The 23198-nt window shown below is 48.5% G+C and overlaps 1 protein-coding gene across 1 annotated transcript in view; it reads right to left on the bottom strand.

Annotated features, from left to right (window-relative positions):
* HSD11B1L (hydroxysteroid 11-beta dehydrogenase 1 like) overlaps positions 1-23198 on the bottom strand; it is a 151350-nt gene that overhangs the window by 19747 nt on the left and 108405 nt on the right. The window contains 1 exon segment of the mRNA XM_073660444.1: positions 14649-14742. Coding sequence (XP_073516545.1) covers positions 14649-14742 — 94 coding nt within the window.

Raw genomic sequence — 23198 nt, 5'->3', positions numbered from 1 at the left:
CCATGCGCAGATGTCAGCTGCTTGCCTCTGATAGGCCGGCGGCTGGCATTGGAAATGCTTTGCTGGGAGACGGTCTCTGCGCGGCAATGCAGTGCTGCTGTCGGTGGCTCCTCCTGGACCAGGTCGGGATCGACAAGGGGTCTGTGAAAGCGGACCACGTGTGCACAAAGGACGTCGAGGGAATGGAGGTGTAACGGGTCTGGCAGGTGGAACCTCTGAGCAACTATACAAAGGGGCAGTCCTTGTAAAGAAGCGGGTGGCTCCCAGGGAAGGTGGGCAGGTAGTCACGGCAAGTAACAGGGACAGTCTCTGGGTAGAAGGGCAGGAGGTCACGGCAAGTGACGGGGACAGTCTCTTGACAGGCGGGTGGTCACGGCAAGTGACAGCAGGGTATGAGTCTCCAGACAGGCAGGTGGTCACGGCACGTGACGGCGGAGCCTCCAGGTAGGCTAGCAGGCAGGTAGCAGATATGCGCTCCCAGGTGAGCGGGCAAGAGTCGCTGGCCAGGCAGGTGGTCACGGCACGTGACGGCGGAGCCTCCAGGTAGGCTAGCAGACAGGTAGCAGGTGAGCACTCCCAGGTGAGCGGGCAAGAGTCTCTGGACAGGCAGGTGGTCACGGCACGTGACGGCGGAGCCTCCAGGTAGGCGAGCAGACAGGTAGCAGGTGAACGCTCCCAGGTGAGCGGGCAAGAGTCTCTGCACAGGCAGGTGGTCACGGCACGTGACGGCGGAGCCTCCAGGTAGGCTAGCAGACAGGTAGCAGGTGAACGCTCCCAGGTGAGCGGGCAAGAGTCTCTGGACAGGCAGGTGGTCACGGCACGTGACGGCGGAGCCTCCAGGTAGGCTAGCAGACAGGTAGCAGGTGAACGCTCCCAGGTGAGCGGGCAAGAGTCTCTGGACAGGCAGGTGGTCACGGCACGTGACGGCAGAGCCTCCAGGTAGGCTAGCAGGCAGGTAGCAGGTGAGCGCTCCCAGGTGAGCGGGCAGACTGATCCATAGACAGACTGGCAGGGCTGGTAGGCAGACTGTCGGACCGCAGGAATGAAAACAGATAGATAAGTATCAGGCAGGTATCAAGCAGGAATCTGGCAGGTGACTGGCAGGTAACTGGTAACGGGACCTGAAGGCTGAAGCAGAGTTGAAAGGCTTTGCAACAACATTGCTCCGGCACCTCCATTTTGGAGGAGGTGCCTTATATATGGTGAGATCCTCCGGCCATTGGCCGGGGACTCCTTAGGACGGCGCGTGCGCGCTCCCCCTCTCTTAAAGGGCGCCCTAAGCACAGTGGCCGGGAAGCAGCGCGCGCTGCCAGCAGAGCGGGAGGAAGACGCCGGGCACGGAGCGGAGAGGTGAGGGGAACGGCGTCCCTGCCTAGCAGGAGGCAGGGACGCCGACGCTACAGTACCCCCCCCTTTAGGCCCCCCCTTTTTTAGGCCAGATAGAAATTTACCAAGGATGAGAGGGGCATGGATGTTCTCCCGGGGCTCCCACGTTCTCTCCTCAGGACCAAACCCCTTCCAATCTACTAGAAAAAAGGTCTTTCCTCTTACCCTTTTGGTGGCCAGAATGTTCTCTACCTCAAACTCGTTTTCAGCAGAAACCGGAGCAGGGGGCGTACCTGTAGACTTGGAAAAAGAGTTAAGTACCACGGGTTTGAGTAGAGATACATGGAAGGAGTTAGGAATCCGCAAGTTGGCTGGGAGTTTCAATTTATAGGCCACCGGGTTGATTTGTTTAATAACTTCCAGTGGGCCGATGAACCGAGGCCCTAACTTGTAGGAAGGAATCTTGAGCCGGACATACTTGGACGAGAGCCAGACTTTATCTCCAGGACGGAATTGTGGAGGATCCAGGCGTTTTTTGTCAGCGTGTTTTTTCATCCGCTCGGACGACCGAAGAAGTGCGGATCGGGTACTCTCCCAAATGGAAGAAAATTCGCTAACGAGAGATTCCGCAGCCGGATTGTCCACCGAGGTGGAGATGGGAAACGGGATCCGAGGATGCTGACCGAAGACTACAAAAAACGGGGATTTGGAGGAAGATTCGCTCTCGTGATTACTGTAGGAGAATTCGGCCCATGGTAGGAGATCCACCCAGTCCGAATGGTGGGCATTAACGAAGTGCCGGAGGTAGCTGGTCAGGATCTGATTGATCCGCTCCACTTGACTATTGGACTGTGGGTGGTAAGCGGAGGAGAAGTCCAGGGTGACGTCTAGCAGCTTACATGAGGCTCTCCAGAAGCGTGAGGTGAACTGAACCCCACGATCCGACATGATGTGGAGGGGCAGGCCATGGAGACGGAAGATGTGGCAGATAAAGTCTTTAGCCAGCTCGGGTGCAGACGGGAGACCCGGCAGGGGAATGAAGTGGGCCATCTTGGAAAAGCGGTCAGCGACCACCCAAATGACCGTACAACCGGCAGAGACAGGGAGATCCATTATAAAGTCCATAGCTATATGCTGCCACGGGGCAGCAGGTACTGGAAGAGGAAGGAGGCGACCGGCTGGCAGGTGTCTCGGAACCTTGTTGCGGGCGCAGGACACATAGGCTGAAACAAAGTCTATTACGTCCTTGTGCAGGGTAGGCCACCAGTAATGCCGGGTAATAAGCTGGAGGGTCTTTTTCTGACCGGCGTGGCCAGCTAGCTTAGACGAGTGACCCCAGTGTAGGACCTTCTGGCGATCCGGTACTGTTACGAACGTCTTACCGGGAGGGAGACGATTTAGATTCACGGGGGCCACCTGCATTACTCTGGCGGGATCAATGATGTGCTTAGGTTCCTCCTCTAGATCAGAGACCAGAAAGGATCGGGACAAGGCGTCAGCTTTGATGTTTTTGTCTGCCGGGCGAAAATGAAGAACGAAATCAAAGCGGGCAAAAAACAAGGACCACCGGGCTTGGCGCGGGTTAAGTCTCTGGGCGCTCTGGAGGTAAGCCAAGTTCTTGTGGTCCGTGTAAATTATTACCGGGTGAAGAGCCCCCTCGAGCAGGTAACGCCACTCCTCTAGTGCCAGCTTAATGGCCAATAACTCTCGGTCTCCTAAAGAATAATTGTGCTCAGAAGGGGAGAAGAGTTTGGAGAAGAAGCCGCAAGTTACCATTCTTCCGGAAGGCGAATTTTGGGTAAGTACCGCTCCGGCTCCAGAGGAGGAGGCGTCAACTTCCAGGAAGAATTGTTTGTTGCCGTCCAGACGATGCAGCACCGGGGCGGAAGAGAAAGCCTGTTTTAAGGAAAGAAAGGCTTCCTCTGCTTCGGGCGGCCATTCTCTGGGATTAGCGCCCTTACGGGTGAGCGCAGAGATTGGGGCAGTCCGGGAAGAGAAGTGCGGTATGAAGAGGCGGTAGTAGTTGGCGAAGCCCAGGAACCGCTGAATAGCCTTCAACCCCTCTGGTCGGGGCCACTTCTGGATGGCAGACAGTTTCTCAGGATCCATTCGTAGGCCGGTCTGAGAGATTATGTAGCCCAAAAACGGAAGCGAGGTCTGCTCAAAGAGGCACTTCTCATATTTAGCGTAGAGGTGGTTCTGCCTGAGCCTGAGCAGGACCTGACGAACATCCCTCCGGTGAGTGAGAAGATCCGGAGAGAAGACCAAGATGTCGTCCAGGTACACCATTACGCAGGAGTAGAGAAGGTCCCGGAAGATGTCATTGACCAACTCTTGAAAGACGGCGGGAGCGTTACAGAGACCGAAGGGCATTACAAGGTATTCATAGTGGCCATCCCGGGTGTTGAATGCCGTCTTCCATTCATCCCCCTGACGGATACGGACCAGGTTATACGCCCCACGGAGGTCCAGCTTGGTGAAGATTCTAGCCCCCCTCAGACGGTCAAATAATTCAGAAATGAGCAGAAGGGGGTATTTATTTTTCACCGTGATCTGGTTAAGGCCTCTATAGTCTATACAAGGAAGGAGTGAGCCGTCCTTCTTTTTAACGAAGAAGAAGCCTGCTCCCGCCGGGGAGGTAGATTTCCGGATAAATCCCCGGGCCAGATTCTCCTCAATATATTCAGACATGGACCGGGTCTCAGCAGCGGACAAAGGGTAAATACGCCCACAGGGAGGAGTAGCGCCGGGTATCAGGTCGATTGGGCAGTCGTATGGTCTATAAGTGGGTAATGTCTCTGCCTCCTTTTTAATAAAGACGTCCGCATAAGACCAATAGGGAACCGGAAGAACAGGTAGATTGGCTGGGGTAGGAGAAGGACGGACAGGATGGACGGGAACTAAACAAGTCTTATGGCAGTCCTGTCCCCAGCGAAGGACTTCTCCGGTCTGCCAATCAAGCACGGGTGCATGTTTCTGAAGCCAAGGTAGGCCTAGCAAGAGGGCGTGAGAGAGTCCAGGCAGAACATGAAAGAAGATGCTCTCAGAGTGCAGCATTCCCACCTGCAGAGTTATGGATTCGGTGATGAGTTGGATGGGATGTGGTAAGAGGCCCCCATCCACGGCGGCGACAGATAAGGGTACAGCCAGAAGTTTGGTGGGAATGCGGTATTTCTCTACCAGGGACTGAGAAATGAGATTTCCGGCAGCTCCAAAGTCCAGTTGAGCTAGTTCAAAATAACGGTTCTCCCCGCAGATGATAGAGACCGACAGCAACAGAGATGGAGACGGTTTACTCTTGTCTAGGACGACCTCTCTGAGCGATCCTAGACACAGGCGTTTCCCGACCTCTCCGGGCAGGAACGGATCCGGTGCTCCTTACTGCCACAGTAGAAGCAGCTCCCCTCGGCACGGCGTAACTCTTGACGGGTTTTGACCATCTTGGTCTGGTCGACCTGCATAGGCTCGGGTGAGTGCGCCTGGGGAGTAACGGGAGAAGTGACGGGTTTCTGGAAGGTAGGGGCTAAACGTGGAAACCTCCTCTCACGGGTGACCTCTTCGGCGCGCTCCTGGAACCGGATGTCAATCCGGGTGGCAAGTGTTATTAAGTCGTCGAGAGTGGTAGGAATGTCCCGACCGGCGAGTTCATCTTTAATACGGCCGGACAGACCCTCCCAAAAGACAGACACCAGGGCGTCGTTATCCCAGGCCAGCTCCGAAGCAAGGGTACGGAACCGTATGGCATATTGGTCCACGGTGAGACTTCCTTGACGGAGGCGTAGCAGAGATGATGCGGATGAGGTCTTCCGTCCTGGTTCATCGAAGACTTTCCGGAAAGCCGTGAGAAAGGCTGGCAGGTTGGACACCAGGGGGTCTCCTCTCTCCCATAGAGGATTTAGCCAAGCCAGTGCCTCCCCCGTGAGATGGGACATGATGAAGGCTACTTTGGCTCGGTCGGTGGAAAACTGGTGTGCCAACAGTTCGAAGTGCAGAGTGCACAGGTTAATGAAGCCCCGTGCCTGGCAGGGATCTCCGCCAAAGCGAGGCGGGGCGGAGAGGCGGGGACCGGGAAGAGATGCCATGGTATTGATGGGCAGCGGCGGTGCCGGGGTAGAAAGTGTGCGAGTGGAGGCCGCTCCCGATGAGGTAGCCAATGTGTCCACGCGACAGTTAACATTACGCAGGTGACCCAGGATGGAGTCCTGTTGAGACCTCTGAAGGGAAAGTTCATGGCATAGGTCCGAGAGCGAGGGAGCTTGGGTGCCACCGGGTTCCATGGCCCGAGCAAACTGTAACGGGTCTGGGAGGTGGAACCTCTGAGCAACTATACAAAGGGGCAGTCCTTGTAAGGAAGCGGGTGGCTCCCAGGGAAGGCGGGCAGGTAGTCACGGCAAGTGACAGGGACAGTCTCTGGGTAGAAGGGCAGGAGGTCACGGCAAGTGACGGGGACAGTCTCTTGACAGGCGGGTGGTCACGGCAAGTGACAGCAGGGTATGAATCTCTAGACAGGCAGGTGGTCACGGCAAGTGACAGCGGGATAAGAGTCTCTAGACAGGCGGGTGGTCACGGCAAGTGACAGCAGGGAAAGAGTCTCTAGACAGGCAGGTGGTCACGACACGTGACGGCAGAGCCTCCAGGTAGGCTAGCACGCAGGTAGCAGATGAGCGCTCCCAGGTGAGCTGGCAAGAGCCGCTGGACAGGCAGGTGGTCACGGCACGTGACGGCGGAGCCTCCAGGTAGGCTAGCAGACAGGTAGCAGGTGAACGCTCCCAGGTGAGCGGACAAGAGTCTCTGGACAGGCAGATGGTCACGGCACGTGACGGCAGAGCCTCCAGGTAGACTAGCAGGCAGGTAGCAGGTGAGCGCTCCCAGGTGAGCGGGCAGACTGATCCATAGACAGACTGGCAGGGCTGGTAGGCAGACTGTCGGACCGCAGGAATGAAAGCAGGTAGATAAGTATCAGGCAGGTATCAAGCAGGAATCTGGCAGGTGACTGGCAGGTAACTGGCAGGTAACTGGTAACGGGACCTGAGGGCTGAAGCAGAGTTGAAAGGCTTTGCAACAACATTGCTCGGGCACCTCCATTTTGGAGGAGGTGCCTTATATATGGTGAGATCCTCCGGCCATTGGCCGGGGACTCCTTAGGACGGCGCGTGCAGCCCCTTTAAGAGAGGGGGAGCGCGCGTGCGCCCTAAGCACAGTAGCCGGGAAGCAGCGCGCGCTGCCAGCAGAGCGGGAGGAAGACGCCGGGCACGGAGCGGAGAGCTGAGGGGAACGGCGTCCCTGCCTAGCAGGAGGCAGGGATGCCGACGCTACAGGAGGACAGGTGAGAAGAATCTTTTTTTTTTTCCCTTTTTTATGTGTGTGAAGAACAGCGCAGGGGACAATTCTACAAGATGGGGACCTGGATGGGGCACATTACTGCAAGATGGGTCCACCAGGATGGGGCATATTACTACAAGGTGGGGACCAGGATGGGGCACATTACTACAAGATGGGGACCACCAGGATGGGGCACATTACTACAAGATGGGGACCAACAGGATGGGACACATTACTACAAGATGGGGACCACCAGGATGAGGCACATTACTGCAAGATGGGGACCACCAGGATGGGGCACATTACTGCAAGATGGGGACCACCTGGATGGGGCACATTACTACAAGAAGGGGACCACCGGGATGGGGCACATTACTACAAGATGGGGACAACCAGGATGGGGCACATTACTACAAGATGGGGACCAGAATGGGGCACATTACTACAAGATGGGGACCACCAGGATGGGGCACATTGCTGCAAGATGGGGACCACCAGGATGAGGCATATTACTACAAGATGGGGACCACCAGGATGGGGCACATTACTACACGATGGGGACCATCAGGATGGGGCACATTACTCCAAGATGAGGAACAGGATGGGGCACATCACTGCAAGATGGGAACCACAAGGATGGGGCATATTACTACAAGAAGGGGACCACCAGGATGGGGCATATTACTACAAGATGGGGACCACCAGGATGGAGAATATTAATACAAGATGGGGACCAGGATGGAGCACATTACTGCAAGATGGGGACCACCAGGATGGGGAATATTACTACAAGATTGGGACCACCAGGATGGGGCACATTACTGCAAGATGGGGACCACCAGAATGGGGCACATTATTACAAGATTGGGACCACCAGGATGGGGCACATTACTGCAAGATGGGGACCACCAGGATGGGGCACATTACTGCAAGATGGGGACCACCAGGATGGGGCACATTACTGCAAGATGGGGACCACCAGGATGGGGCACATTACTGCAAGATGGGGACAACCAGGATGGGGCACATTACTACAAGATTGGGACCACCAGGATGGGGCACATTACTAGATGTTTGCCAGAATTACTGTATGGTGCTAATTGTAAAACAATATTACTGTATGTAGCCAATTGGAGGAAACAAAATTGTAAAAATTAAAAAAAAATTTTTTTTAAAATAAAGCATGAAAAAATATTTTGCCACTAGAAATGCTGTTTTATATATAAACTAAAGTAAACACAAAAAAGTGCACGTTTATTATCGCCACATCCGTAACGACCCAAGCTATAAAAAAATAAAATAAACACAGCAAAAATGTTCAGACGGTGTATACAAAAAAAAAATGGTATCACTAAAAATGTCACTTTGACCTGCAAAGAATGCGGCCCTCCAAATTCAAATTTTTTTTTCATGTGCGGCCCATATACCCAGCCGAGTTTGAGACTACTGCTTTGAGGTATGTTTTATATGTATTACAATAAAAGTATTTATTTTACCTTTACTATCGTAAAGTGTGCAATATAGCCGTTTATCATTAAAATTTGTATATTGCAAACACTGCTACCTAATACATTTGTAAGTCTGCTCCAATTTCTAGTGGTTGGCTGTAAAAAATGATGGTTAACTAGTATTTCTTTCTTTTAGTACGGTTTTTAATTTACCTATTTTATTTTTTGTTATTTTTATTTATTTTACACATTGTGCCTTCAATAACTACTAAATGACCTTTGAGAAGCATTTTAACATATTAATACACTTTTTTTTATTGCTGATTTTCCCTGTAACTGGGGCTGGTATATTAGCCCCGGTTACAGGAGTTTAGCTTTTTGTCTGCATAGCAGAGATGCTCAAGTTCTCCTGTTCCCTCCTTACATCCAGAGATATCATGATTGCAGGGTCTGGAGGAACAAGAACTGTCAGTTCTTCCTAATCTGTATACATCAGCACTGGTTCAGCACTGCGTATACAGAGATCGAGAAGATAAATGTAGCACCCTGAGGATTCGGCTGCTACAGGGGTATTGCACCTCAACCCAGAGGTGTGATATTCCACTCCCGGGTAAGGATGGAGTGTGGAACTGAGCTCAGAAAGCTGCATGCACTACACACATCCCATTTCCGAGGAACAGACCAACGGTACTCCCACTTAGAAATGTGCAGGTACAACCGAGTCTGTTCCTGGCTGCAGTGGGAGGGGGGTGGTACATCCCAGTAGTGTAGGGGCAGATAGGGGGAGCAGCCTGGGTAAAGATAGGAGCTCATTGGGTGCTGGTCACCTGAGCTCACACATAGAGGGAGTATTTAAGGTGGGCACCATCTAAGATCAGGGTCAGTCAGTCTGTCAGTCTGTGAGAAGTCAGAGGAAGAGAGCAGAGAAGCCCCAGAGAGAGTGAGAGTGGAGCAAGAAAGACCCAGAGGGGGAAACAAGAAGGAACTCTGAGAACCCACATACAAACCTAGGGTGAAGAGTTGGCAACAGGGTACCGGATCCCAAACTGGTGGGGGCTAAAGCATACCTCAGCCAGAGACCGGAGGCCGTGGGCAGGATCTGCCACGGCCACCCACCACATCCACCCTGAAGGCAAACCACGTGTAGGGTCAGGGAACCCAAGGCCAAGGGTCTCCCAACAGAAGGCCCGAGGGAGCTGGACCTAGGTGGATCCCTGGTGGGGACGGCCAGAAGAAAGGACAAGAAGGAGGGCTCAGGGACACGCTCCGGACTTGCTTGGGGGTTGGCTGAATCCAGGACCTGGTGGACGCAGCACGGCTCGGGTGGTCACTCAAGGCAGGAGTGACCGGAATATCTGCAGTAAGTAAACACCCTGAACTGCACAACCCGACTCTGTCTTTACTTATCATCTACGCTGCACCACCACAACCCCCATCCTCTGCACCTGACCCCCTGAGGCCATACCCCTCCCGTTGGGGGTTATACTATCTAAAGCTGCACCAACACCATCAGCCTCAGCGGACCCTGCTGCAGCGGCGGCCGTAGTGACCGCAATCCAACGGGTGGCGTAGTCGACATAAAGAACATCCAGTAACATCATAGGACTGCCACACACTGAGCTTGACACCCTGGGCACGGACCGGGTCACCGCCACTCGGAGACTACAACCCCCATCTGATCCGGCTCCGGGTATTCCCCTAAAGAATATGGCCCAGGGGGTGAGTCAACTTTGGCGTAGTCGGCAGGATAACGTGCCCGCAACAACCGGGTACTGCGTGCCTGAAGAAAAGTACATCGATACCTTAAAAAGAAGTCTCCTGCCGGTTCCGGAGGGTCCCCGCCATCGGACTCCATCACAGGTCGATTCCCGCCGGTTGTCCGCCATTAACAGCTTTTTCCCGCCATCTGCAGAGTTTCCCGCCACTGGGAGACGATTCCCGCCATTTCCAAAGGTTTCCCGCCTTGTCAGAGCGGACGCCATTATGGGCGTGCCAGAGGATGGCAAGAGGCCGCCTCCCATCGTGGGCCAGGACCGAAAATGGCGCCAAAAGTGGAAACCGCCCCCACCAACAGAGACTGTGATGCTAGAGGTGTCTGTCAGCGTGAAAGAACTGCCCCTGGAGCTGACAATCACCAAGTGGCCCCGGGACCGCCCTCGAAGTGGGAGGACTGAGAAGAAGAGAGCAAAGATGGGTGTCGCCTGGAGCAGTCTGGAGAGAGCGCACCCGGAGACAAGACGTCTGGAGGAGAGTCCAGAAGAAGCTTACCCGGAGATGGAAGAAGAGCAGAGCAGCACCGGCCCGCTGGCCAGGAGCCTGCTGGAGACAATGGAAGGAGAGCAGAGCAGCACCGACCCGTTGGTCAGGAGCCTGCTAGAAGCAACGACCCCACTAGGCTTAGTGGAGGTCCTGGCACAGCTCCCCCGAGATCGGGAGTGTGCACAGACTGCGCTGGAGGGCCTCGCACGGAGGATGGCCCGGGTACAGCGGGAGACGTTGGCGGAGTGGAGCCGTGAGATGGCCCAGCAGACAAGAACCCGTCAGCGGAGCACGCCACCCGAGACGAGGAGACAGACCGCCTCTGAGGATGGCGCAGGAGGACTGAAGGCCGGAGACGGCGCCGAGAAGGGAGCCGAACGAAAGGAGGCAGGTAAAGGGGACGTCTCTACCCCAAACCGGGAAACCGCGCACCTGCCCCAGCTCCCCGTCGCAGAGCCCGAAGTATCCCCTGCCGTGCCCGTCGCTGCAACGTCACCGCCGCAGACTAGGCCTCAAACGGGAGCCGCGACCCCTGTGACGTCACACGCCTCGACCCCAAGCGTGACCAAGCAGGAAGTACCATCGGCCTGGTCGCAAGGCCTAGTACCCCCGGGCGCCGCAATACCAACAGCGCCCCCTACCTCCGCGGAGCCACCGGCCTGGTCGCAGGGCCAAGTAGCCCAGGGCGCCGCCGTCCTTACGGTGCCCTTCACTTTCCAGGTGCCCCAGGCCTGGCCGCAAGGCCTGGGCAACCCGGGCGCCACCACCACCGCGCCCATAAAACCAAGAGTGCCGCATCTGGGAGAAGATCTGTTCGCCCAACATACGTGCCCGGATGGGCAGCCCTTTATATGGCCACCGGAGTTTCACCATCCCCGACTCCGGAAAGAGAGAGCCCTAGACGAGCCCCTGATTCCGGCTCCGAAGCCCGTAAAGAGGACCTCGCCCCCGCTGGAGGAGGCACAGTTTGAGTGGGACCCCACCGGAGAAGACCTCATGGGGTTCACTCAGGAGACTCGGGCGGCCGCAGCAGAACGTGCAGAGTGCTGCCGGCAGCAGCTCGAGGTCTTTGAGAGGGAGCGGAGAGAGAGGCGGGTCCGGGAACAACAAGCCCAAATAAAGAGCGCGGAGCAGAAGAGCCGGGCCAGGAGGAGTCCCCGTGCAGCTCATGGTCCCCCTTCCACCGGGACTGTGATCAAGTTTAATATGCAGCACGGGTGGGGCTTCATCCGAGATCACCGCACCCCAGGCGACGTCTTCGTGACCAGGAGAGACGTTGAGTCCCACCTACCGGAGGGACACAGAGGACGTGACCTGTATATAGGGGACGAGGTCACCTTCACCCGGCACAAGTGTGCCAAAGGACCCTACGCCCTCCATGTGCATCGCCTGACGGAGGAGGAGCTGCGGTGTGAGGAAGAGCAAGAGGACCCGGACGGGTCTGAAGCTAAAGGTAACCACAAAGAAAGAGCAGGAGGACGCCGTCGTTAAGTACAGCAGAGTACAAGCTGTATATAGTTGCCCGTCGGGGCACAGTGAACTGTTGCTAATATAGTCCCCGTTGGGACCAGCGAATTGAACTGTTACCCGTATTTCCCTTAATCCCACTGACCGAGGACTGAGAGCGGTCATCCCTATTCCCATTAGCTGGCCGAGGACTGAGAGCGGCCCTACTACCCCTTGTAAATAGTTGCGCTTCCTAAAGCGCCCCCTACCGGTTTTATAGGAAAACCATTTTTCTAAGAGAAACTGTTGCACTTTTCCCGGGCACACGTTGCACAGTGTCCGGAGGAGGAACCAGAAACAAGAATGTTAATATGAAAAGTTTTATGATGCTGCTAATATATATGTTTTATATGTTTTATTATGTTGTTTATGAAAAAAAAAAAAAATTGTATGTTTGGATGATGTTTTATATCTTACAGCCCGAGGACGTGCTGTGATTTACCAGGGGGGAATGTAGCACCCTGAGGATTCGGCTGCTACAGGGGTATTGCACCTCAACCCAGAGGTGTGATATTCCACTCCCGGGTAAGGATGGAGTGTGGAACTGAGCTCAGAAAGCTGCATGCACTACACACATCCCATTTCCGAGGAACAGACCAACGGTACTCCCACTTAGAAATGTGCAGGTACGACCGAGTCTGTTCCTGGCTGGAGTGGGAGGGGGGTGGTACATCCCAGTAGTGTAGGGGCAGATAGGGGGAGCAGCCTGGGTAAAGATAGGAGCTCATTGGGTGCTGGTCACCTGAGCTCACACATAGAGGGAGTATTTAAGGTGGGCACCATCTAAGATCAGGGTCAGTCAGTCTGTCAGTCTGTGAGAAGTCAGAGGAAGAGAGCAGAGAAGCCCCAGAGAGAGTGAGAGTGGAGCAAGAAAGACCCAGAGGGGGAAACAAGAAGGAACTCTGAGAACCCACATACAAACCTAGGGTGAAGAGTTGGCAACAGGGTACCGGATCCCAAACTGGTGGGGGCTAAAGCATACCTCAGCCAGAGACCGGAGGCCGTGGGCAGGATCTGCCACGGCCACCCACCACATCCACCCTGAAGGCAAACCACGTGTAGGGTCAGGGAACCCAAGGCCAAGGGTCTCCCAACAGAAGGCCCGAGGGAGCTGGACCTAGGTGGATCCCTGGTGGGGACGGCCAGAAGAAAGGACAAGAAGGAGGGCTCAGGGACACGCTCCGGACTTGCTTGGGGGTTGGCTGAATCCAGGACCTGGTGGACGCAGCACGGCTCGGGTGGTCACTCAAGGCCGGAGTGACCGGAATATCTGCAGTAAGTAAACACCCTGAACTGCACAACCCGACTCTGTCTTTACTTATCATCTACGCTGCACCACCACAACCCCCATCCTCTGCACCTGACCCCCTGAGGCCATACCCCTCCCGTTGGGGGTTATACTATCTAAAGCTGCACCAACACCATCAGCCTCAGCGGACCCTGCTGCAGCGGCGGCCGTAGTGACCGCAATCCAACGGGTGGCGTAGTCGACATAAAGAACATCCAGTAACATCATAGGACTGCCACACACTGAGCTTGACACCCTGGGCACGGACCGGGTCACCGCCACTCGGAGACTACAACCCCCATCTGATCCGGCTCCGGGTATTCCCCTAAAGAATATGGCCCAGGGGGTGCGTCATAAACATGGTAATAAATCTTTAACAAAAAAGGAAAGGAGCATTTTTAGGCTTAAAACAGTCAACTTTTTATTAAAGATTCACATGTAAACAATTTACATAAATATTCAGAGTACATAAGATGGAAACCAGAGCACTGGCAACCCAGCAATGTATGGAAGCAAGATTATCACATGCAAAACATGCATTGGGGCTCTTTTACATCTCTGGTGAACTAGCTAGGTGCATTCCACTATGGGTAAGGGTGTTTCTTAATCCTGCTAATAAATGAATAGGGACATGTTGGGAATGTATTCCTTATTACCACGGTGTCTATTATTTGCAAATGTGCACTCTTTTTGTCCTGTTCATTGGGTTCACTCCAAATATATGTTGTTTACTGGCCAGTGTGCTTTACATTTTAGAATATATTATGGTCACAGTTGTGTTAATTAGATACCCTTTAATGTACCTACTCTACTTGATTTCCATACGTTGCTAGGTTGCCTGTGCTCTAGTTTGTCATCCTATGTACTCTGAATATGTATCTTTGGTCTGTAAATTGTGTACATGTGTATCTTTAATAAAAAGTTGACTGTTTTTAGCCTAAAAAAAACTCCTTTCCCTTTTTTGTTAAAATGTTCAATTTGGAGTGGAATATTGGCTGATAATTTTTTTATTTTTACACTATGGCCTACTTTTATAACTAAGCATGTACCCGTTGGATTTTTTTTTATGGGAAGTCTTGCTGAATCTGACATCCGGTACCCCACCTCTACAGCTTTACAATCGTGTGCTAGCTGATTGACATGTTAAAACATCAGGGCAGTGTAAAGTGTGGACTGCCCCAAACATATAAAGTTGAAATAGTTAAATAAATCTGGACCCCTCAGGTCATGGTTTCCCCATTGAATATATACTAGACATTGGTATCTACATTTGGCAAAGAAAACCCTGTTTAACAATGAGCTTTTTGGCATGATGTTAAGCCTTTTCTCACAAAACTATATATCAATCCAGTCAGCTCCCCCTGCTCTATAACATGGAGCCTGCAGATATGACGACATTTTCAAGGTGACAGCTTTCCTTTAAGCTTTCTCAGGTTGTCTTTATATTACATGAAAAAATGATATTGATAAATATGCAGAACAGAAGAAATTAGGATTACCTGTGAGAGAAGACAGCACAACAATAGAACCTCTTGACTCTGCAAGATAAGGAAGAGCCTTGGTAGCAAGATGGATATAGCTGAGGAAGTTCACCTGAATGACATTTAAAGACATTTTTACTAAAGGCAATAAAATAAGCTCGAATCAAGCAAGTCACTGTGGGTATCAGAAGACTGGCTGCTATTGGGCACAAATTTCACAGCAGGGGAAATCCCTTTCATACTGAAGAGCCATAATGTTGAGTCCTGAGTTAAAAAGTAACAAAAAGAAGCTTCCCCCCTGCATATCTATGGGATATGATGTGAAATGGCATAAATATGATCTATAAATACAGGGTCTAGAAATGATTGACAGCTCTGAGTGACGCATGTAGCAGTCTTCTACTGGGATGCAAGTGCAGAAGGGAGGGGATGATGAACATTCAGGGTACAGGACACAACAGGGAGTAGACAGCTGTATAAAAAAAAAGCGCAAGACACTTCCAGTATTCCAAAAATTGCATATATTATTCCAGTTCAGATAATGTAACCAAAGACACGTTAATATGCTCTTTCACATATCTTTGATTGATAACACAACAAAATGTCCATAGACATTAAAGTGCTTCAAAGCTTTCCAGATCCTATCGGGTTTTGCTAATAAACATACTTATCTTCATTAGCTATAAGCAATGAAACAAAGTCCATCAATAGTGAAGGAAATCGATTTGTGGAGAAAGCTCAAGCTGCATGCACAGGTGGGATTATGGGTTTATGGAGACAAGGTTTTAGCAGAGGATCGTGTGTATGAACACGCCCGCGATGTTTCAAGGTCCTCCCCAAATTAGATTGAGCATGCAGAGGGGAAAACTGGTGAAAATGCAGGTTACAAGTCAATAAATTATCAGGTATAGTGTTATTTCTCAAGTACACACACAGCACAGCTTAATCTGTGAAATTACTTGAAAAGCATAGTTACAATTTAAATTGTGCTGATTTTGCACCACATTGTCCTTATTATGGTTATATGCAAGGAGACAGGGATGTCTAAGCTCAATTGTCTGCTAGTGCATGTGTGGAGGGAGAGGAAGGCTCCCATACCTAGAACCCTCAATTACTCGAGAGCAAATAGAAGTTATTACACCATTGATTCCAGGGGACAACCACGGACATAAAAAATCAGTAGACTCTCTCCTACAGGTAACCATTGTAGGTCCCAAAAGCCAGAGGACCCCAAGATTAGTTCATCAGCAATGTTAGCTGCCTACACTTGGGTATGTTCACACAGAGTTTTTTCATGAAGATTTTGAGGCAGATCCACTTAAAAATCCACGTCAATAACCGCTTCAAATGCTCTATGAATACTCTTCCTATGCATGTTAATGGAGAATTCACATTGGTGTTGATATGGTGCAGTTTTTTTGTGAATATTTGCAAACAAGATTTTGAAAAACTCACTGGAGGAAACAATGTGATAAGTGGAATCCTCGAGAAATCTGCCTGAATCCTGTCCACTCAAAAGGCTTCAAAAATGGGAAAAAATACTTAAAACACCACGAGAATTAATGACGTGGTTATGTCTTGAAAACAATGTCAAATTTGGCCACCTCAAAAATACGTAATGCGTACATATACTTAGGGTTCTTTCACACTGCGTTCAGGCACCCGCTCGGTGGCCTTGTTGGGGCTTATGTCCAAACCCCCCCACAAAACGGGATTTGGACGTATGTGCCAACAGGGCCATAGACAATAATGGTGCAGACAGAGCAATCGTGCGCTCTGTCATGTGTCATTTTCGGGTGTGCACGCTTACTGGAGGCAGACATCCAGACATAATAGACTGCATCTGGGTGTCCGTCTCCAGTAGGCGAACATGCCTGAAAATGATGCACATCAGAGCGCAGCATTATAGTCTATGGCCCCGCCGATGCATACGTCCAAATCCCATTTTGCGAAGGTGGTTTGGACGGAAGCCCCAACAGGTCCACCGTATGGGTGCCGGAATGCAATGTGAAAGCACCCTAAGAGAGCTCCATGGGTAAAACAAACTGCAGTTACCTCTGGTGCTGAAATGTAGTCACACAGGGCTACAGATGTAGCCAAGTTTAACTATACAAAAGAGCGCCATATTGATAAGTGAGATAACTTTCCGTGCCAAGTTAAGTGGTTTAAGGTAAATTAACATTGCAAAAACTATTGGTCAAATTACACTTTTCTGAGCCATGATATATCCGTGCTGAGTTATCTGTGTTCTTTTAACCACGGCTACATCTAAAGCAATCATTTTTTTCCAGAACAGTTTAGAATGTTATAAAATGTCTACCTCCTCACTGTCCTAATTCACTAGCCATACTGCCATTAACCCCTTCACTGCTGTAGACAACCAGAAATGCTGGCATTACCTTTTCACTGCGCTACACCATAGAAATATTGACATTAACCCTTTTACTCCCCTAGACGATAACTTTTTTTACGTCACTAGATGTGGCTGTGTTTGGAAACTTGGTGGATCTGTACATCTGGCTGCTTTACGGCTAATTATTAGTACACTGTGACATTTGACAGAGCTGATAGCCTGCAGCACTAGGCTACGTTCACAGGTCCTATAATCATTCGTTAGAATGGATCCAGCAGTAATCTGTTAACAAAAAAGTTCTGCAGACACAACTTTTTTGTCCAGCTAAAAAAAAAATGATTTCAACTAGTTCTGTTTTTTTTATAACATTGAAGTCTGTGGAAAAAGGATAGTTATCCATATTTCTGAACAAATTGGACCTAAAACTATATAATATTTTCTCACAAGAGAAAAAGAGAACCAAATATAAGAAATGAGATTAAAATATTAGACTGTCATTTTTTAAATGAGGCAAATGATCCAATATCACATGTTTGTGAGTGGTACAAGTATGTGAACCCTTGCTTTCAGTATTTCGTGTGACCTCCTTGGCTATCTAAAGGTTTCTGGCAATTGTTGATTAGACCTGATCATTGGCTTGGAGGAATTTTTGCCAAATATCTCTCTTCAAAGAGCTTCAACTCTGTTATATTGGTCTGTTTTCTGTGATGAACCAACATGCTTCAGGTCCTTCCACAATCTGCAGTATAGAGGTCAAGACTTTACCTGACAAACCTCCAACTTTATTCTTCTTCTTCAATCAAAATGACTTGAGTGTTTTGGGGTAATGTCTTGTTGCATGACACTTGTTTTCTTGAGATTCAGCTTATGGTCACATATGCTGACATTTTATTTTAGAATTTACTGTTATTAATTCAGAATTATTTGTTCCATCAATGATGACAAGCTGTCCCGGCTTAAAGGTAGCAAAACAGGCCCAAACGATGATTCCACCACCACCTTGTTTCATAGATGGTATGAAAACAGAAAAGAGATCAAAGATCAGAAATCAGCTCACCCTTTTTGAAGTCCAGTGAGTGGAAATGAAGCAGTGCCACAGCAAAAAGTAGAAAAAAAAGAGGTAAGGCGTTCCGAATAAAAACTATATTTTTATTAATACATCCAATAAAATCCAAAAATTAATCACAAACCACCAATGGTATCTAGCGATGCAAACGCGTTTTAGACCTTGTGTCTTTATTCATTGCATAACAATGCAATGAATGGTGGTTTGTGACTATTTTTTGGATTTTATTGGATGTATCAATAGATGGTATGAGGTTTTTAACTTGTGATGCAGTGTTCTTTTTTCTTCAAACATAACCAAAAGATTTTATTATGGTCTCATCATCCACAAAACATTATTCCAGTATTCCATTATTCCATTATTATTCCATTATTCCAGTAGCCTTCTAGCTTGTCCAGGTGATCATTAACAGACAGGCAGTAATGTCCTTTTTAGAGAGCAGCTACTTTCTCCCTCTCCTCCCCTTCTTCCAAGGGCCATAACTTTTTTACTTTTCCAGCCATATGAGGGTTTGTTTTTTGCGGAACGAGTTATACTTTTGAATGACAACATTTATTCGGCCACATAGTGTACTGGAAAATGGTAAAAAAAAATTCCACGTGCGGTGAAATTGCAAAAAAAGTGCAATTCCACAATGTTTTGTTGGTTTTTTTATTTACCATGTTTAATATATGGTAAAACTGACCTGGAAAAATGATTCCCCAGGTCAGTATGAGTATGCAGATACCAAACATGTATAGTTTTGTTTTTTTTATTTAAGTGGTGAAATTTTTTTTTCAGATATTTGTAAAAAAATTATAATTTTGCTTTGGATGTCATTTTCTGAGACCCGTAACACTCTCATATTTCGGGATCTGGGGCTGTGTGAGGGCCTATTTTTTGCGCGCTGAGCTGACATTTTTACTGATACAATTTTGGGGTAGATATGATGTTTATTATTGCATTTTATTGCAATGCTGCAGCAGCTAAAAAACGTAATTCTGGCATTTAGATTTTTTTCTTGTTATGCTGTTTACCGATAGGATAAATCTATTTTATACTTTGATAGATCGGACATTTCTGAACTTGATGATAAAAAAAAAAGAAAAAATACACATATTTTGTAATTATTTTATTTTTAACCCCTTAATAACATCTGACGTACTAATACGCGTCTGTGCCCTGGGACTTAAGAGCCAGACCCGTATTAGTACGTCATGGCGATCGCGCGCGCACACAGGCTGTGGGGGCGCGATCGCCGCCGGGTGTCAGCTGATTGTCACAACATCCGGGTCACCAGAGAGCAGGAAGATTGCTTGGGCATGGCAAGTGCATCTCCAAGCAATCTTCACACTGTGCATTTCTGACAGCCTTCATGGCATAGGGATGGTGCTTCATTCCTGTGCCATGCAGGCGATCAGAAAAAAAAAAGTGAAAGTCCCAGAGTGGGACAAAGTAATAAAGTGTGTAAACTGTGTGAAAGTGGAAGAAAAAAAAAAAAAAAAAAATGTGCAAAAATATTATAAAAAAAAAAAATACACCAAAAATAAAAATATAATGTACCCATCAATAAATATTATTATAAAAAAAATAAAAAATAAATAAAAGTACACATATTTGGTATCACCGCGTCCGGAACAACCTGACCTATAAAACTGTCCCACTAGTTAACCCCTTCAGTGAATACGGTAAAAAAAAAAAAAAACGAAGCAAAAAACAATGTTTTATCACCATACCGCCAAACAAAAAGTGGAATAACACGCGATCAAAAAGACGCATATAAATAAAAATGATACCGCTGAAAACGTCATCTCGTCCCGCAAAAAACAAGCCGCCATACAGCTCCATCAGCCGAAAAATAAAAACGTTATAGCTCTCAGAATAAAGCGATGCTAAAAAATATTTTTTTCTATAAAATAGCTTTTATTGTGTATAAGCGCCAAAACATAGAACAATGATACAAATGTGGTACCGCTGTAAACGTACTGACCCGAAGAATAAAGCTACCTCATCAATTTTACCACACGCGGAACAGAATAAAAAAAAAAAAAATTCCTGAATTGTTGTTTTTTGTTTATTCTGCCTCTCAAAAATCGGAATAGAAAGCGATCAAAAAATGTCACGTGCCTGAAAATGGCACCAATAACAAGGTCAAGTCATCCCGCAAAAACCGAGCCGTCACATGACTGTCTGCCAAAATCTGGAAAAATTATAGCTCTCAAAATATGGCGATGCAAAAACTAGATTTTACAAAAAATGTGTCTTTTAGTGTGTGACAGCTGTCAGTCATAAAAACCCCATATGATTCTGGCATTGCTGTAATCACACCGACCCGAAGAATAAAGTCGTCTAATCACTTATACCGCACAAGGAACGGCGTCAAAAATAAACTCTTGGGTTAGGATTGGGCTAGGGTTAGGGCTGGGTTTGGGGCTAGGGTTGTGCTGGGGCTAGGGTTGTGCTGGGGCTAGGGATTTTTTTCAAAAGTAAGAAAAAAAGATGACGATATGGCGACTAGTGTTGAGAGCAAGTGCTCGCTACTTGAGTTTGCATCGGGTGCTCTGGTATGCATTGAGTATCGTGGGTATTTGAGTGACATGCTCGAGTCTCTGCCCCATATGCTTCGCGGCCAAAAAACTTTACGGGGATTGCCTGCCATGCACGAGCGATCTCCGCATGTTGTTTTTTTTTGGGGTGTCTAATAACCGTGAAACATGCGGAGCAGGGACTCAAGCATGTCAATCGAGCACACGCTGTACATGGTGCATACCTGAGTACCCGATGCAAACTCAAGTAGCGAGCACTTGCGCTCAAGAATAATGACAACTTATTCAATATGATGACCTAATGTAAACAAATTCTGTGCCGTACCTCTGGGTTCAAAATGTTCACTATACACCTTAATAAAATCCTTAAGGGGTATAGTTTCCAAAATGGGGACACTTGTGGGGGAGCTCCACTGTTTAGGCACATCACGGGCTCTCCAAACGCGACATGGTGTCCGCTAACAAATTGAATGGAAAATCGGCTCAAATTGTTAGCGGACGCCATGTTGCGTTTGGAGAGCCCCTGTGTGCCCAAACATTGGAGCTCCCCCACAAGTGACCCCATACTGGAAACTAGACCCCCCAAGGCACCTATCTAGATGCATAGTGAGCACTTGGAACCCCCAGGTGCTTCACAAATTGATTCGTAAAAATGAAAAAGTGAAAAAAAAAACACTTTTTCATTTTTATGAATCAATTTGTGAAGCACCTGGGGTTCCAAGTGCTCACTATGAATCTGGATAGGTGCCTTGGGGGGTCTAGTTTCCAAACTGGGGTCACTTGTGGGGGAGCTCCAATGTTTGGGCACACAGGGACTCTCCAAATGCAACATGATATCCGCTAAAAAATTGTCGGCTCAATTTGTTAGCGGATATCATGTTGCATTTGGAGAGTCCCTGTGTGCCCAAACATTGGAGCTCCCCCACAAGTGACCCCATTTTGGAAACTAGACCCCCCAAGGCACCTATCTAGATGCATAGTGAGCACTTGGAACCCCTAGGTGCTTCACAAATTGATTCGTAAAAATGAAAAAGTGTTTTTTTTTTTCACTTTTTCATTTTTACGAATCAATTTGTGAAGCACCTGGGGGTTCCAAGTGCTCACTATGCATCTAGAAAGGTGCCTTGGGGGGTCTAGTTTACAAAATGGGGTCACTTGTGGGGGAGCTCCAAAGTTTGGGCACAGAGGGGCTCTCCAAACGCAATGTGGTGTTCGCTAACAATTTGAGCCGATTTTCCATTCAATTTGTTAGCGGATACCATGTTGTATTTAGAGAGTCCCTGTGTGTCCAAACATTGGAGCTCCCCCACAAGTGACCCCATTTTGGAAACTAGACCCCCCAAGGCACCTATCTAGATGCATAGTGAGCACTTGGAACCCCTAGGTGCTTCACAAATTGATTCGTAAAAATGAAAAAGTGTTTTTTTTTCCACTTTTTCATTTTTACGAATCAATTTGTGAAGCACCTGGGGGTTCCAAGTGCTCACTATACATCTATAAAGGTGCCTTGGGGGGTCTAGTTTCCAAAATGGGGTCACTTGTGGGGGAGCTCCAAAGTTTGGGCACACAGGGGCTCTCCAAACACAACATGGCGTCCGCTAATTATTCAAGCAAATTTTACAATCAAAAAGTCAAATGGCGCTCCTTCCCTTCCAAGCCCTGCCGTGCGCCCAAACAGTGTTTTTTCCCCAAATATTGGGTATCTGCGTGCCCAGGGGAAATTGCACAACAAATTTTGGGGTCCATTTTTTCTTGTTACCCCTGTGAAAATAAAAAAAATTGGGTCTAAAGTAACATTTTTGTGAAAAAAGTTAAATGTTCATTTTTTTCTTCCACATTCAAAAAATTCCTGTGAAGCACCTGAAGGGTTAATAAAGTTCTTGAATGTGGTTTTGAGCACCTTGAGGGGTGCAGTTTTTAGAATGGTGTCACTTTTCGGTATTTTCTGTCAAAAAGACCTCTCCAAGTGACTTCAAATGTGATGTGGTCCCTAAAAAAATGGTTTTGTAAATTTTGTTGGAAAAATGAGAAATCGCTGGTCAACTTTTAACCCTTATAGCTCCCTAACAAAAAAAAATTTTGGTTCCAAAATTGTGCTGATGTAAAGTAGACATGTGGGAAATGTTATTTATTAACTCTTTTGTGTGACATATCGCTCTGATTTCAGGGCTTAAAAATTCAAATTTTGAAAATTGCAAAATTTTCAAAATTTTCGCCAAATTTCCATTTTTTTCACAAATAAACGCAAGTGATATCGAAGAAATTTTTCCACAATCATGAAGTACAATATGTCACGAAAAAACAATCTCAGAATCAGGGGGATCCGTTGAAGCGTTCCAGAGTAATTACCTCATAAAGTGACAGTGGTCAGAATTGTAAAAATTGGCCCGGTCATTAACGTGCAAACCACCCGCGGGGCTTAAGGGGTTAATGAGGCAAAAGGGAGGCAATTTGAACTTTTGTGTTTTTTTATTTTTTTTTTAAAATTATATTTAATAGTCCTCTTAGGAGACTTGAAACTGCAATCGTCCGATTGCCTGTAGTATGCATAGCAGTGCTTCAACTCCTATGTCCTCCTATGGAGGACAGTGATGACAGAGACGGGGGTCTTCAGCAGACCCCTG

The sequence above is a fragment of the Phyllobates terribilis genome, unplaced genomic scaffold (assembly GCF_046119375.1).
Source record: "Phyllobates terribilis strain yellow unplaced genomic scaffold, ASM4611937v1 Scaffold_1__5_contigs__length_1240528914, whole genome shotgun sequence".
NCBI classification, from domain to species: Eukaryota; Metazoa; Chordata; class Amphibia; order Anura; family Dendrobatidae; genus Phyllobates; species Phyllobates terribilis.
The sequence above is the reverse complement of the archived record's forward strand: the minus strand, read 5'-3'. Positions and strand labels throughout refer to the sequence as shown.